This window comes from Pelobates fuscus, chromosome 3 (genome assembly GCF_036172605.1).
Source record: "Pelobates fuscus isolate aPelFus1 chromosome 3, aPelFus1.pri, whole genome shotgun sequence".
Lineage (NCBI taxonomy): Eukaryota > Metazoa > Chordata > Amphibia > Anura > Pelobatidae > Pelobates > Pelobates fuscus.
In genome coordinates, this window is record NC_086319.1 from 212,677,860 (window position 1) to 212,696,065 (window position 18,206).

Consider the following 18,206-nt stretch of genomic DNA (forward strand, 5'->3'; position numbering starts at 1 on the left):
GTGTTCATCCGCAGCGGTCTACAAACAAATGTGCTCCTTCGGTTAAAAGTTGGAATGCAAGAGATCAATATAAATATGCAATTTCTCCCTGAATGAAGGGAATAATACTTAAATCTCTACACTCATAAATGTTCATATATTGCATATGTTCTCTTTTATTTTATACAGATCTTTGTTAGGTAGCTTAGCCACCAGCAGACGATACGTACATGCAAGGGCCGCGCTGAGCATTGGTAAGACGCTCGACAGAAATGGAAGATCGCAAAGCGCCAGTAATTTATTCACGTTACCATTGCATGGTTATGCAACCGTCTGAAAGATATCATAAAACTAGGAGTCATGCAGGGCGACAAATCGTTCACGATTCTTTTCTATTTTTTTTTTTAATTTTTTATTTTTGCAGTGCATGAAAATGAAACAGGCAGGCCTGTGGTGCCCCAAAGGCAATCCTCAGGCTTTTCTTCCGCTTTACATGCGGGACACATGCATATCAGGCACAATGTTTAAGTATAAACAGGATCAAACATGAATTACAATAGCAAGCTTCAAACACTATGAGGAGATAAACTAGGTTACACGAAAACATGGGAAGCATCATAGTGTGTCTTGTAGTTGGCATTGTTCAGAGACCTTACACAGGATTATATGAACAAGATTACACCAGTGTGCTCCTGCTTGGCTGAGTGGCTAAGAGGTGATATAACTCGCTTGACTGCCTAAGTGGTAGTTAAATGTTAAGGGAGGGCACAGTGCCCATGCAGAGCATCTAGGCGATACGTGCTAGATTAATGCCACAGATTGGTGCAAGATTAAAATACACTATGAGCACAAAATAAGGTAAAACTAAAACTAAACCTGTTGTTCTGACCGATTAGTTGCTGAAAATGGGGGGTGCAGGGACATGAGCACTACTCCATATTGGTCTAGATGCCTGTGGGGAGTGGGGCCCTGTTGAGGAGGGTCATCATCCTATGCCCACTGATCCATACAGCCTACCCCAAGGTACAATCAAGTACTGGGATTCTACAAGGCCACCCCGCCAGCCCCATGCTCTGAGACAGTCCAGGACAGTCCGTTTGCTTCCCGCGGTTTGGATGGAATCCTGGGACCCCCCTGCTTGTAGCTGGCATTGTCGAGGAGCATAGAGCACCCGGGATTGTGAGCAATGCCTGGGTATGTGTCCCCGTGTGGGCTGAGGTCTAGGTGGATGGCGGCAGATCTTGGAGTGGCGTCTGCAGGGTGGAGGCGCCGTCTTGCTCTTTCCTCCCTTCCATTGAGCCGGCTGCACTGTGAGTGTGCTGGCCAGTGCTGGCCGTGTTGCTGATGTCTGTGGAGGTAAGTCTCGTTTCGGTTGCCTCTTGATTGCAGCACGTAATCGAGACCACAGGATTTTGAAGGCATTTTCAATGCGCTCTTCAATGTGGGCCCATGTCGTGTAAGTCATGTCGGCGCCCATTTTAACTTGTGTGCCTTGTGTGGACAGCTCGGGAGGTTTTGGTTGCCGGATGCCCCCTGCTTCCCAGCAACGTTTGGGTGAGTACTCTGTGGAGGACCGGGATATCCCCCCCGGTCCCAAGGGGGGGGGGCTAGCGATGTGTGAGCGTCCCTCCGCTACCCAGAGAACTGGGAGAGCGGCCGTCTCTCCGCGGCTCCCACTGGTTTAGGCCGCAAGCCTCGATTTGGACAGCACAAGCTTGGGGAACCTCGAGTCGGGTATCCCCGGGTCCAGTGGTGTCCTCCGGTCAGGTTGATTACTTTTTGCAGCCAGTGTCACCAAGTGGTCGGGCAGAATCTTGGCCCCAGACGCAGGAGCTCTTAGCAGGTACATCTGGTCCGCTTGGAGTCAAGCTCCGCCCCCACGATTCTTTTCTATTTTAATCTGTTTATGTATACTAAGTTTCTACCCATTTTTGATCACCTGATGCTGGCTCTTTATTGTTATGTTAGTTTAACACGCTATACAACAGGCCACAGCAACCTAAAATATAAATGCACTGTACGCTGCTCGTTGTTGCTCCAGAATAAAAACACAGGTTGAGTCTGTGCAATGCATTAGGCCGACACTGATTAACCGCAACAGCTATACAGGTCACTCGCGTTATTTTCAACCTACAGAGGGAACAATGTCATGGCAAGAAGGATGACAAAAAGCACACCTGAATATGTCATTATCTTAAATGTTGTAAAACAATTGATATGATTGATGAGCCTCTGCGCAGGCAACAATTAGTATATCCATTCATGCAGTGATAACCAGGCCTCTGCGCAGGCACTAACCCGCTTTAACAATAACATGTTTGCACTGGAATATGTTATGAAACCAATAAACATATTTAAAACAAATGAAAAGCATTTCAAGCTTAGAGATTTTCATGATTATTCCCAATTTTAAATAGCACAAGGTAAGCGTGTCATGTTATACACCTTTGCTTTGGAACCCTTAACAGCTGTAATTAGAGCATTGATGGATAGTAAAGGAATGTGATTGCCACATCTAGGAGACCAGGATATTATTGTAATGGTTACATTGATTCTCAACTCCATCCAAAGTCTTTACAAGGCACTACCTGAATATGGCGCAATATCTTATCACAAAATAAATCACCTTACAACTCAAAATTTAAGCATTAATATCCTTTTTGGAAAAGATCTTTCAAAATATGTTTAATACTTTGATTCAACGCATAATTATAACCCTTATCTTGATATTTGTTTATATAAGAAAGTTAATAGTATAGCCACAATCTTGCCAACCTTTTGCCATATTGAAGCCTCTTGGCTTTTACTAGGCAGATCCATTCTTACTCTACAAGATATTACTAAATGCAGATTCCTTACCAATCGTTAGAACTATGATCTCGACCAGGGTATTGGCAACCTTTGTCAATCCACATGTTATGGACTATGTCTCCCTTTTACGATCTTAGTCATAATGCTGGCAAAGCATCACAGGAGATGTAGTTCATAAGATCTTAAGTGTCAAAGGTTTCCTGCCTCTGATCTTAACAATCTATACATTTTCCATGGGCACTAATCATGTAGATTTGTCATTTCCTTACCTTATGTATTTAAGTTATCTGAATATATTAGAAATATTATATGTAGAATATAAACAACAGGTTGAGAAATTCTTATAGGTATAATATCAATCTCTATTGCATTAGGTCCAATAATAATCACTCACCTTCTCAAGACTATTAGAAGGTAATGGCTCGGTCAATTTTTCATTTCCTAGTCCAGAGTCATCAGCGTCAATAAGGTTATCTGTAGGGACATCCTGCTTTGGTTTTGTAAAAGTAAATTCACTTTCACTTGAATCCCAAGCCACACACACATTATATGGATATGGATAAGGCAAAGTTCCATTGTTATACTGAGAAAGCATTCTAGGGTCCACTTGAGAATAAAGATTGGTACTGAAAGATCCAAAGGCTGGAGGGGATTTTGATTGCTTACATTTGGATATTATAAGCAACATAATAGTTATAATAAATAAAAATGAAATCAGTGCTAAAGCAATTACTAAATACATTTGTAAATTAGGTGGAGAGTCTTCTTCATTGAATTTACTAGTAAATTTGGGAGCCACTTGTAGGAAAGAATCTGCAATTATAAAACTTAGAGTTGCTGTTGCTGTCAGTGAGGGGACTCCATTGTCTTTCACCATAACTACCAGCTTATATTTAAAAACATCTTTCTGTTCAAAGACACGTGATGTCCTTATTTCTCCAGTGTGCTGGTTAATACTGAAGGGAGAAGGTTCTGATACTTGCATGAAATGATAAGAGAGCCAAGAATTATGTCCTGAGTCAGCATCCACTGCAACCACCTTAGTTATTAAAGAACCTTCCATAGAGGAAAAGGGAACCAACTCAAACAAAGCAGTGCCATCATTTTCTGTTGATGGGTACAAAATTCTAGGTGAATTGTCATTTTGATCTATGATGTGAATAACTAATGTTGTATTACTACTCAGAGATGGGGATCCATTGTCTTTAGCAGTTAATTGGATTTGAAACTCCTTGTGCTGCTCATAATCAAATGATCGCTGAGCATAGAGAATTCCAGTCTCTATATTAATGGATAGATAAGAGGACACTGGGATATCTTCTGTATTTGTGCTTGAAATTGAATAAATAATTTTGGCATTCTCTTCAATGTCAAAATCTAGGGCATGTATACTGTAAATAGAGGTTCCTGGTAAATTGTTTTCTGGTACATATGCAACATAAGTAGACTTTGTAAATACTGGAGGATTGTCATTAATGTCTGATATATCCAATCTGATTGTTCTTGTAGTGGAAAGTGGAGGAGATCCCCTATCAGAAGCCTGTACTGTGATATTATAAAATGATTCTTTCTCTCTGTCCATAGCTTTAGTTGTAACAATTTTGTAATATTTGGTAGATGACAATATTAACTGAAAAGGAAGTTTCTCAGTGATAAAGCATTCAACTTCTCCATTTTCTCCTGAATCTTTATCATGGACTATAATGAGTGCTATAAGTGCTCCTGGTGGGGAATCCTCAGATATAGAAGAAGATAATGAGGAAATGGATATCTCTGGGGCATTATCATTTTCATCTATAATTTCTATTAAGACCTTAGAATGGGCCACAAGCCCACCACCATCCTTAGCTTGTATAGATAGTTCATAATTTTGTACATCTTCAAAGTCCAATTTTCTGCTTGTTTTTATTTCTCCACTTGTAGCATTAATATTAAACATAGCAGTAGAAATGTCATTGTCAGATGTTTTTCTAAAGGAATATGTGAGATGTGCATTAGGACCTTCATCTTGATCAGTTGCAGTAACATGGAGCAGTGTAGTGTTGATTGGAGCATTTTCATTTATGCTTACTTTATATATTTCCTGGGTAAATATTGGAAAATTATCATTGCCGTCAATAATTATAAGCTTGATGAGAGCAGTTCCAGATTTAATAGGATTTCCTCCATCCAGTGCTGTTAGAATTAATTCATGAATACTTTGTGCCTCCCGATCTAAATTTTTCTCTAAAACAAGTTCTGGAGTTTTGCTGCCATCAGTGCTGGTCTTTTCACTCAGTGTAAAATGCTGATTATCACTGAGCTTGTATGTCTGGATAGAATTTATCCCAATATCTGGATCGTCAGCATTTTGTAAAATAAAATGTGTTCCTGTTGAGGTCAATTCAATAATTTCTAAAGCAATAGTTTCACGATAAAATTTTGGATAATTATCATTAATATCCTGAATTTCAATGGTGACAGGAACAACCTTTAAAGGATTTTCAACCACTGCATCAAACCTTAGTAAGCAGGGAGCTGCTCTACCACACAGTGACTCTCTATCAATTCTGTTTTTAATGCATAAATTCCCATTTTGTAAATTTACTAAAAAATATTTCTCAGAAATATGAGAAACAATACAAAATTTTCTAAATGAGAGCTGCTTAATATCTAATCCAAGGTCTTTTGCAATATTAGTTATAACAGAGTCTTTTCTCATTTCTTCATCAATGGAATAATGAAGCTGGGCAGATACTGAATGACAAAGCCATGAAAATAAGAAGGAAAATATTACTTGCCATCTGATTCCTTTGTTTTTCCATGAATCTTGTGTTTTCATCTCTGTTTTTTTCAAAGTGATTCCTTTATTGTTATCTGTAATCCAAATCAGTGCTGAATCCACTTCCTTGGAAGAATATAACCAGATTTTCTGTGCTCTGTTTGTGAGAGAATCCAAAAATGGCTGTGTTTCTTCTTGCAGATCTGCAGTGTGTGTTAGTGATGGAAATATCAGTGGATCTCCAACTCTGTATTCTTCTCCTTATTGGTCAAACAGCGGCGCTCAGAGGTATAAATGTGGAATTACATGAGATTTTTTCTGTGTATCTTAAAACTTATTTTTTTGTATATTTTATCAATATAATGCAATCTATGCTCGTTTTAAAAGAAGTGCAATTACTGTTTTTTTTTTTTTATCTAGACCATCACATGTGTAATGGAATGTCCTTCTTTAATCATAATAGAAAATATACTAAAAAGTGTGCTTCATAGTTTTCACAAATGTCTAACTATAACAAACTAATCTTACACCTTTGTCTAGAGGAATATAGAACATTTTTATTAAAAGATGTATTAATCTCGGTTTACATTGTTTTCTATTATAAATGCTTATTCTTTAGTAATGTCAATATTGATATACTTGTAAATCGGTAATGCATCACAAACTATAAACTTAATTGAAGAAATATGACAAACACAGAAGAAACTATAGACCACTAAACAAACATGAAGACATAACAGTTCTGTCTCTAGATAACATAACATTTTTTTTTACTTTGTATCTAGATACTGATTTATGTATTGATATTTGACTGTTTTGTTAACTTCTCTTTAAGTTCACATGTAATGCCTTTGTGGGTCTTCCTATGACATAGACTTGAGAAGTTGTCAATAGAAAGTTTATATATAAAATCCTATACAAATGGTTCTTTTATGCATGTTTCCAATCCCAACACATCTAATAAAAGTGATAAAAGGCGGAGGGAACATACATTAAACTGTGGAAAGCAAGCCAACTTTAAGTTTGTTTCTTAGTCAGTAAACAATTACACTCAATCTATAGTTATATTTATATTATTAAGTAAAAATATTTTGGCATGTATATGTATATTGGAATAGAAAACAGACCTGCCAAACAGGTCAGTAGCAAAGCAGGCACTATGGTTGAAAAGTCAAAAGATAAAAAGGTTGCAGATATGTAAATGAGTTGCAAAGATTGTCTGACATCGGGGTGCCCAAAAGGTAGATTCACAGATGTTTTAAAACTACAGCTTCCATGATGTTTTGTCATTCTAGAGTCCATTAACAGATAATGGATGCACCAGTTCAGTTGTTTGTGATTTTGTGTACTGCCCATGGCACCAAAACAATCACAACTAATTTTTTGGGGACAGCTACCAAATCAAGTAGAGAAACAAACTGAGAATCAGCTGGACCAAAGCTTAAAATTCACAACAGAATGCTCAAAAGTACGTAAACACACAAACAAAAATCTGTTTGGTAAAATGGTAAAATTCAGTAAATATAGAACTAATATATATATTTTAATATATTTGGCAGTACACTGATAGGCGCATAGTTGCGCCCTTCGCCTGAATCATTTTGTCTGAAACCTGAGTAGTTTGCAGAAATTTGGGTGATATTCGGTTTGCGCAGAACTGCCACATCAACAAAATGTGTTTGAATTTTCATGGCATGCACAAATCTATCCTATTATACTTAAGCAGTGTGTATAAACACAACATTAAAATGGTAAAAATGTAACTGTTATTCACAACCAATATTGTCCCTCCAACATTTTATTTTGGTGTTTTGCAAAAATAGGGTAAAGTCTAGTGCCCTCTCATGTCCTTGATTGCCTTTATTGCAGCTTCATGTCCCAGAATCTGGAATGATGTAGACTACCTCCACTGTTCATTAAATTCATGTCCCGGAATCTGAAAAGGTATGGATTACGTCCACTGTTCATTAAGGTCATTATTGCTTTAATTACTGTCTCATGGGCCTGTGCAGTTACAATGGATTATTTTCATGATCATTCTCAATTTTAAAAAGCACAAGGTAGGCGTGTCTAATGCTGGTCATGTTTGGTTTGGAACTCTTAGCAGCTGCAATTAGGGCATTATTGGATAGTAAACAAATGTGTTTTCCACATCTGAAAGACCAGGATATTATCGTAATGGTTACATTGCCTCTTAACTCCATCCCAAGCCTTTAAAAGGCACTACCTGAATATGGCGCAATCTCTTATCACAAAATAAATCACATAAAAACACATACGTAAAACATAGGCATTAAAAGATATTTTAAAATCTGTTTTTTTTCCTTTGATTGGAGGCATGATTATATTCCTTATCCTGATATTCATTTCTATAAGAATGTGAACATTTTAGCCACAATAATTATTTTACATATTTGGTCAGATCTGTACAGATGGAAGAGTTTTAAAATGTTTTGACTAAGATGTTGTGCGGTTTTAAAATAGTGTCCCTCACTAAACTTCCATACATTTTGGACTGCTGCACTACATTGTTCCAACTTACTCCACCACATAATTCAAAAGGTAATACATGGATAGATTAGTGGATGCAAAGTTAGAATGGCAAATCTTAACTGCCTTAATCTCAATCTTGCCAGCCTTCTACCATATTTAAGCCTCTTGGCTCTCGCTAGGCAGATCCATTGCTACTCTACTAGGTTAGAGCATCCCCACAGCTCCCTTATCATTAGGGCCTCCAGCTTAGATCTATCACATTGGGAGAACGGAATTTGCTTTTTATAAATGATACATGTGACGGTGATCTTTATAGTTGATACATGTGACAGCGTATTCTTTTAACATTAATGGATAACTATAAAGTTTATTTTAAAGTTGGCTCCAAATTACTTTACTCTTTAAAACACAGACTTATTATTGTAAGTCACACAGTGACTAAATATTAACAGACCCTGTACATCTTCCAGGTGGGTGTCAAAAGAAAAAAATGTTATACTATAAAATGTTGCCTCATGGCGAGCATAAACTTATTTTATGTTGCACTATGATCTTTTACACAATACCTGGTTTTGAATGAATCCCATAATATGTTCAGTAACTTAAGAAAATAAAATGAATTAGTTAATTTAAAAAATGCATTATAAAATTAATTTGGTGAGGGGTTGAATTGCACATCACACAGAGAGTGGGCTTCTGTTCATTCAAAATTATCTGTTCACAGAAAAAATTGCCTACTTGTATCACATGCTTCTAGCAGATTTATTTTTTTGTAATCAAAATTGATTTAAAACAAATAGATATGTGGATACCAAACACTCTTTTACTAACTAAGGACGCAGCAACCTCAATAAGAGTGACTGAAAATAGAAAACTGTAATTCTACAATTGAATAAATAAAAATAGAAAATATAGGGAGTGTATTTATTAGTCCAGCATCACTCCTATCAAAAAGTATGTAATTAGGGCAATTATCATATACAATACATTGACTAAAAAACACATAAATAGTGCAAATCTAGTATCAGCTGAATACACAATATACAGATGGGTAAATAGAAAAGACACAATATAACCATGTGAAGAAGCCGCTAGTAAAACAGTATGACATAATATAAACAAATGAATCGCAGAACTTTTAAATAAAAAATACTGTAAATCAGTAAATCATTACTGTGAAAAATCTGAATATCAAAGCCAGATTGCCTAACCAGCGCAAACAGTTTCTATTGCACAGTAAATATGAAGTACAGTCTGTCAGACAGCTCAATTTAACAGATCTTGAGACCCAAAGAGATCCCTTGTGGGTGATGGCATTAGGCAACTTTTAAAAGATGAAGGAGCCTGAAGATGGAGGGGCCCAACCGTGTGTGATAAAACAACACATCCTCCAACTGGCTGCAAAACAAATTCAAAGAAAGAAACTCCAGTAACAAGGACTATGGAAAAGAGTTCTACATAGTGTCTTTCGTTTGATTCTGCAGAGACCCGCCAAAGATAAAGAAACATGCCCAAATTAAACAAGGTTTTTTACTGCAAACACCCATAGTCTACGTGTTTAATCTTTCAAGAGTCTTTGTCAAGACATGGGTGTGCATTGCTATCATCCACCTTACATACCCTCTTCCTACAAACAAAGAAGGGAAAGAAATAAAAAGTGCAAAGGATATTTATTTATATTTTATAGATGTGTTCTTCACATTATGTCAATACATAGGTGGAATTAAAAATACAAATAAAAAATGGAAAGCAATGCAAATTTTTTTATTTACTAGCCTGACTTGCCTAAAATGTGAGAAATCTTATAATACAAAGACAGAAATATAAGGTATTAAATATTCAAATATGTAAAATATATATTTCTTTATTCAAGCCATGGGGGCTTAGTGTATTCAATTTCAGAATCCAATAGGCCTCTGTAATTATCATAAATCTTTCCATTTTATCTAAATAATTTTCGGGGGAATCCACTCAATACCCATGACTAAAAGATAGGATGAATCACATTTATGTGCCAAACTTGAAGTGACATGCAACCAGAGATTTTTTTTTAATATTGTGCATGATTGCTAAACGGTGCTCTCTGAATCTGAACTTATGAATCCTAGAGGTCAGGATAACACACTGCAACCCACAGAAACATGTCAATAAATAAACCAAAAAAGAGGTGGTACAAATGATCCTGTGGGCTATATTGCATATTGGACATCCCCAACTAAAGGTACAAATTCCAGACTTCCATGACAATGACAACTACAAGTAAGACATCTGGTATATCCACATCAAAAATTCCCAATTTGTGCATTACCAGTATGTTTGTGTGATATTTCCCTGAAACATATTAAATACTAAACTCTACCAAACTATACCATGTCATTTTTCAGAATTAGCTCTCACCTTTACAAGACTATTAGAAGGCAATGGTTCTGTCAAGTTTTCATTTCCAAGGCCAGAGTCATCAGCATCAATAAGAGTGTCTGTGGGGACATCCTGTTTTGGTTTTATAAAAGTAAAGTCACTCTCACTTGAATCCAGAGCCACACACACATTGTATGAGTATGGCAGAGGTAAAGTTCCATTGTTATATTGGGAAAGATATCTGGGATCTACTTGAGAATAAAGATTGGTACTGAGAGATCCAAGGGTTGGAGAGGATTTTGCTTGTTTCCATTTGGATATGATAACTAACATAACACTTAAAATAAATAAAAATGAAATCAGTGCTAAAGCAATTACTAAATACATTTGCACGTTAGGTGGAGAATCTTCATCACTGAGTTGATTTGTAAATTTGGGAGCCACTTGTTGGAAAGAGTCTGCAATAATAACACTTAAGGTTACTGTTGCTGACAGAGAGGGGACTCCATTGTCTTTCACCAAAACCACCAACTTATATTTCAAAATATCTCTTTGTTCAAAAACACGTGATGTCCTTATTTCTCCTGTGTGTTGACTAAGGCTGAAGGGAGAGGGTTCTGATGTTTGGATGAAATGATAAGAGAGCCAAGCATTATGTCCTGAGTCAGCATCCACTGCAACCACTTTAGTTATTAAAGAATCTTCTGTAGATGAAAGTGGAACTATCTCATACATAGCAGAACCATCGTTTTCTGTTGATGGGTACAAAATTCTAGGTGGATTATCATTCTGATCCATTATGTGAATAATTAATGTTGTATTACTACTCAGAGATGGGGATCCATTGTCTTTAGCAGTTACTAAAATGTGAAGCTCTTTGTGAAACTCATAATCAAATGATCGCTGAGCGTAGAGAACTCCAGTCTCTATATTAATGGAAAGATAAGAGGATACTGGGATATCTTCTGCGTGTGTACTAGAAATTGAATAAATAATCTTGGCATTGTCTCCAGTGTCAAAATCCAAAGCATGCATTCTGTAAACTGATGCTCCTGGTACGTTGTTTTCTGGTACATTTACAACATAAGTAGATTTCTCAAATACTGGGGGATTGTCATTAATATCTGATATATCTAACCTTACAGTTTTTGTAGTAGAAAGTGAAGGAGTTCCCCTATCAGATGCTTTTACTGTGATATTATAATATGAATCTTTCTCTCTGTCCATGGAATTTGTTGTAACAATTTTGTAATATTTACTAGATGATAAAATTAACTGAAAAGGAATTTTCTCAATTGTTTGACAGTCAAATTCTCCATTTATGCCAGAGTCTTGATCATGAATTTTAATCAACGCAATCAGTGTTCCTGGCGTTGAATCCTCAGGGATAGGTGACATTAATGAGGTGATGGATATTTCTGGAGCATTGTCATTTTCATCTATTATTTCCACTAATACCTTGGAGTGGGCCACAAGTCCACCACCATCTTTTGCTTGTATAGACATTTCATAATTTCTTACTGCTTCAAAATCTAATGTTCTATTTGTTTTTATTTCTCCATTTGTAGAGTTAATGCTAAACATAGCAGTAGAAAGTGCATTTCCAGATGTTTTTCTAAAAGAATATGTGATATGAGCATTAGAGCCTTCATCTTGATCAGTTGCAGTAACATGAAGCAGCAAAAAATTAACTGGAGTATTTTCGCTTATGCTGACTTTATAGACTTCTTGACTAAATATAGGGAAGTTATCATTAACATCAGCAATTATAATCTTTATGAGAACACTGCTAGATCTTACTGGGTTCCCTCCGTCTAATGCTGTTAGAATTAATTCATGAAGGTTTTTGGCCTCCCGATCTAAAGAATTCTCTAAGACAAGTTCTGGAGACACACTGCCATCAGTGCTGTTTTTTTCACTTAGTGTAAAATGCTGATTATCACTGAGTTTGTATGTTTGTACAGAATTAATCCCAATGTCTGGATCTTCCGCATTTTGTAAAATAAAATGTGTTCCTGGTGAACTAGTTTCAAGAATTTCAAAAGAAATAGTTTCATGAAAAAATATTGGAGAATTATCATTAATATCCTGAATTTCAATTGTTATAGGAAACACATTTAAAGGATTTTCAACCACTGCATCAAAGGTTAGTAAACAGGGAGCTGCTGCCCCACACAGTGACTCCCTATCTATCCTGTCTTTAACATATACATTTCCATCTTCTAAATTTACTAAAAAATATTTCTCAGAAATATGAGAAACAATACGAAGTTTTCTAAATGAGAGCTGCTTAATATCTAATCCAAGGTCTTTTGCAATATTAGCTATAACAGAGCCTTTTCGAATTTCTTCATCAATGGAATAATGAAGCTGAGCAGAGACTGAATGACAAAGCCATGAAAATAAGAAGGAGAATATTACTTGCCATCTGATTCCTTTGTTATTTTGTGAATCTTGTGTTTTCATCTCTGCTATCTTGAAAGTAATATTCCTTTATTGTAAGTTACTTGTATTCCAAATCAGTGCTGTATCCACCTCTTCAGAAGAATATAATCAGATTTTCTTGCTCTGTTTGTGAGAGAATCCAAAAATGGCTGTATTCCTTCTTGCAGATCTGCAGTGTGTGCTAGTGATGGAAATATCAGTGGATCTCCAGCTCTGTATTCTTCTCCTTATTGGTCAAACAGCGGCGCTCAGAGGTATAAATGTGGAATTGCATGACTGAGAATGCTTTTCTTTGCAACCAAACTTATTTTTTAACATATGATATCAATGCAATGTAGATGTTGCTTAGTTAAATGAAATGTTAAGTAATATTTTCTATATATAATATCAAACATTGTAATGGGATGCTTCTCATATATAATTAGACTCTCGTTTTCATCATAAAAGGGAAATAAAATAGCCAACCTAACAATTCTAATAAGTCTTATTAGAGCAAAGATCTCAGACTCTGACTTTTTCAGATATTTATGGTCTATAACTCTCAGAATGATTTGAATGCAATATATGATAAGAGATTCATGGGAGTTGTAGTTTAATACCATCTGGAGGGGCAAAGTTTGAGATGCCTGGATTAGAGTTAATTTTTGCTAGCCACTATTACATATGCACATTTAAACATTTTAGTAATAAACTAGTTGAAGTATAACAATCACATAGGTTTTTATTAAGTACATCCTCAAGCCCAACACATCTAAACCTGGATCAAATAGGATAGAGGGACATTTGCCATTTTTATTCTTTGCAAAGTTACAAATTGGGTACAGTGCAGAATTAGTAAAGATGATTTCTCTTTCATATTTCGTTGTTAATGACAAAATAAGTAACATTTAATATTTTTATGTTCTTAGACTTACATTGCAAGAATTTGCATCTTTAGATTCTCGAAAACCAACATGATGTTACAAAGGAACATTTGTTTCAGATCCCATGGTTTAATCCACATAGTGCATTAAGCATAGAGACGTGTAGCTGGTAAGGACTATATGCATAGTGATTTCTTATATATGATAACCCTATATTTCACTCCATCCTAATAGTAGTGATTGAAAACACAACAGTTTGACACTGAGACACTGTTTAAGTGCTTTAGGGGACACTGCAGGCAACCAGACCACTTCAGCACATTGAAGATTGCAGTTTTTACAAAGTGCAATAATTACCTTGCAGGGTTAAGTCTTCCTCTAGTGGCTGTATACCGAACATCCACTAGAGGGACTTCCAGCTTCTTAGACAACTTTTGGTCATCTAAACGATGCTGGATGTCCTCAAGCTATACACGAGGAGGGCCTAGATGGGACATACTTGTGTACAAGGGAGGATAGATCGGTGGGAGGAGCATTATGTAGCGATTTGAAAGCAAGAACCAGAATTTTAAATTGAGCTCTATATTTTATAGGAAGCCAATGTAGGGACTGACAGAAGGGTGAGGCATGGGAGGTGTGGGCGGACAGGAAGATGAGCCTCGCTGCCGCATTCATTATGGACTGTAATGGCGCAAGCTGGGAGCACGTAAGACCACTGAGAAGCGGATTACAGTAGTCAAGGCGAGAAAGGACAGTGGAATGGACCAACACCTTAGTTGCATATGGCGATAAGTAGGGGCGGACAGGATTTGACGATAGATTGAACATGAGGCTTGAAGGAGAGGTCGGAGTCAAAGAGAACACCTAGGCAGCAAGCCTGCATGGTGGAGCTGATGGTAGCACCGTTGACTTGGAGGGAGACAGACACAGGAGTAACAACACTTGAGGGAGGAAAGACCAGAATTTCAGTTTAGTTTAAGGAAGTGGGCAGCCACCCAGTTAGAAACAGCAGAGAGGCAGTAAGAGACACTAGTCAAGAGGGATGGGGAGAGATCAGGAGAGGACAGGTAGATTTGCGTGTCATCTGCATAGAAATGATATTGGAAGCCAAAGGAGCTAATGAGTATATCAAGGGAGGCAGTATAGATTGAGAACAGTAGGGGACCAAGGAATATTCGCAATATTCTGGCATACACTAGTGTACCAAATACTTATTTACTTCAATAGTTCTGACAAGAGAACTGCAAATTTAGGCCAAAGAACTGAACTCATTTATTTGCTTTCTTAAAATATTTCCAGTTTAATTGACGTGTCCACCAAAATCACCAGGTATTGAAACAAGTATGTTCTTCCTCTATTCTAGTGAAATGCTGAAAGCTAATGAAATTGGCTCATAAACTGTCAGGTCCTTCTTGACTTCTTGTACGATGTGTCCCTAGCATTCTTTTTAAAATCCATTACTGCAGTGCAGTTTTTTTGCCATGCCTGACTACCTTATGTTTTTTTCCCTGAATTCATATCTTTATTTATGAATATCATATAAAGTACAGACACAACAAGTTGAACCATATGAACCATATGAACCATAATACATATCAATCTCTACTGTTTTACTTCATAAGAATATCACTCACCTTCTCAAGACTATTAAAAGGTAATGGTTCTGTCAAGTTTTCCTTTCCTGATCCTGAGTCATCAGCATCAATAAGATTGTCTGTGGGGACATCTTGCTTTGGTTTTATAAACGTAAAGTCACTTTCACTTGAATCCAAAGCCACACACACATTGTATGAATATGGAAGAGGTAAAGTTCCATTGTTATATTGGGAAAGATATCTGGGATCCACTTGAGAATAAAGATTGGTGCTGAAAGATCCAAAGGTTGGAGAGGATTTTGCTTGTTTATATTTGGATATGATAACTAACGTAACACTTAAAATGAATAGAAATGAAATCAGTGCTAAAGCAATTACTAAATACATTTGTACGTTAGGTGGAGAATCTTCATCGTTGAGTTGATTAGTAAATTTAGGAGCCACTTGTTGGAAAGAATCTGTAATAATAATACTTAGTGTCACTGTTGCTGACAAAGAGGGTGCTCCATTGTCTTTTACCATAACTACCATCTTATATTTCAAAACATCTTTCTGTTCAAAGACACGTGATGTCCTTATTTCTCCCGTATGCTGACTAATGCTGAAGGGAGATTGTTCTGACACTTGCATGAAATGGTAAGAGAGCCAAGCATTATGTCCTGAGTCAGCATCCACGGCAACTACCTTAGTTATTACAGAACCTTCTTTGGAGGCAAAGGGAACCATCTCAAACAAAGCAGAACCATCACTTTCTGGTGATGGATACAAGATCTTTGGTGAATTATCATTCTGATCGACTATATGAATAATTAATGTTGTATTACTACTCAGAGATGGGGATCCATTGTCTTTAGCAATTACTTGTATTTGAAACTCCTTTTGTTGCTCATAATCAAATGATCGCTGAGCATAGAGAACTCCAGTCTTTATATTAATGGAAAGATAAGATGATACTGGGATATCTTCTATGTTTGTGCTTGAAATTGAATAAATAATGTTGGCATTGTCTCCAATGTCAAAATCCAAAGCATTTATACTGTAAATAGAGGATCCTGGCAAATTGTTTTCTGGTATATGTGCAATATAAGTAGACTTTGTAAATACTGGAGGATTGTCATTAATATCTGATATATCCAGCCTGATAGATCTTGTAGTGGAAAGTGGAGGAGATCCTCTATCAGATGCTTGAACTGTGATATTATAACATGATTCTTTTTCCCTGTCCATAGATTTTGTTGTAACAACTTTATAATATTTAGTAGAAGACACTATTAACTGAAAAGGAATTTTCTCAATGATATGACAATCAACTTCTCCATTTAACCCTGAGTCTTGATCATGAACTTTAATCAAGACAATCAGTGTCCCAGGTGGGGAATCCTCAGGGATAGGTGAGTTTAATGAGGTAATGGATATCTCTGGAGCATTATCATTTTCATCCATTATTTCTACTAAGACCTTGGAATGGGCCACAAGCCCACCGCCATCCTTAGCTTGTATAGACATTTCATAATGTTGTCCTGCTTCAAAATCCAATTTCCTATTAGATTTGATTTCTCCATTTGCAAAATTAATTCTAAACATGTCAGATAGATTTATATTTTCAGATGATTGTATAAAGGAATAGAAGATTTGTGCATTAGAACCTTCATCTTGGTCAACTGCAGTAACATAAAGCAATGTAGAGTTAATTGGAGTATTTTCACTTACACTCACTTTATAGACTTCTTCAGTAAATTTAGGAAAATTGTCATTGGCATCAATAATACCAATTTTTATTAGAGTAGTCCCAGATCTAATAGGATTTCCTCCATCCAGTGCAGTTAAAATTAATTCATGATATTTTTGTGTTTCCCGATCCAAAGGTTTCTCTAAAACAAGTTCTAGAAATTTACTGCCATCAGTGCTGGTCTTTTCACTCAGTGTAAAATGCTGATTATCACTGAGCTTGTAAGTTTGTACAGAATTGATGCCAATATCTGGATCTTCTGCATTTCGTAAAATAAAATGAGTCCCTGGTAATGTAAATTCCACAATTTCTAAAGAAATGTTATCATGAAAAAATATTGGGGAGTTATCATTTATATCCTGAATTTCAATGCTTACTGCAAATAGAATTAAAGGATTTTCTATCACTGCATCAAATGTTAGGATGCATTGAGCTGCTCTTCCACACAGCATCTCTCTATCAATTCTGTTTTTAACATATACATTCCCATTTTGCAAATTTACTAAAAAATATTTCTCAGAAACATGGGAAACAATACGAAATTTCCTAAGTGAGAGCTGCTTAATATCTAAATCAAGGTCTTTTGCAATATTTCCTATAACAGAGTCTTTTTTCATTTCTTCAGCAATGGAATAATGAAGCTGGGCAGATACTGAATGACAAAGCCATGAAAATAAGAAGGAAAATATTACTTGCCATTTGATTCCTTTGTTTTTCTGTGTATCCAGGGTTTTCATACTTAATATCTTCAAGTGATATTTGTATGGGAAGTTATTTGTAATCCAACTGAGAGGACAACAGCTACTGTGGAACTCACTTAAATTCTGAGCCCTGTTTGTGAGAGAATCCAAAAATGGCTGTGTTTCTTCTTGCAGATCTGCAGTGTGTGTTACTGATGTAAAGATCAGTGGATCTCCAGCTCTGTATTCTTTGCCTTATTGGTCAAATAGCGGCGCTCAGAGGTATAAATGTGGAACTGCATTACTGTGAAGTTTCTATGTAGCCAGAGTTAATTTTTTAAATGTTAGCAATGTAAAATGTTGTATCTTGCTTCAAATAAAATGCTAAGCAGAACATCAAATATACATATGCTTTGTTTAATATGTATAATTAAAACCTCAATTTAGTCATAAAATAAAAAAATTAAATGAACCTTACTCACAAGTTTTACC

At 36.2% G+C, this 18,206-nt stretch overlaps 2 protein-coding genes across 21 annotated transcripts in view; both read right to left on the bottom strand.

Annotated features, from left to right (window-relative positions):
* LOC134602746 (protocadherin gamma-A4-like) overlaps nucleotides 1–18,206 on the bottom strand; it is a 347,761-nt gene that overhangs the window by 184,869 nt on the left and 144,686 nt on the right. For 2 of the 20 annotated variants that reach the window (XM_063448013.1, XM_063448003.1), the window contains exon 1: nucleotides 15,345–17,881. The exons of 17 other annotated variants lie outside the window; for them this stretch is intronic. In XM_063448013.1, coding sequence (XP_063304083.1) covers nucleotides 15,345–17,771 — 2,427 coding nt within the window. In that variant the 5' untranslated portion in view covers nucleotides 17,772–17,881. Of the gene's footprint in view, nucleotides 1–10,441; nucleotides 12,950–15,344; nucleotides 17,882–18,206 lie in introns of those variants that run through there. One more of the 20 variants, XM_063448002.1, reaches the window with a different exon arrangement.
* Nucleotides 3,161–5,617, bottom strand: LOC134603689 (protocadherin gamma-B7-like). The gene has a single exon (XM_063449868.1). It carries the CDS (start codon nucleotides 5,609–5,611, stop codon nucleotides 3,161–3,163), a length of 2,451 nt encoding a protein of 816 aa, XP_063305938.1. The 5' UTR covers nucleotides 5,612–5,617.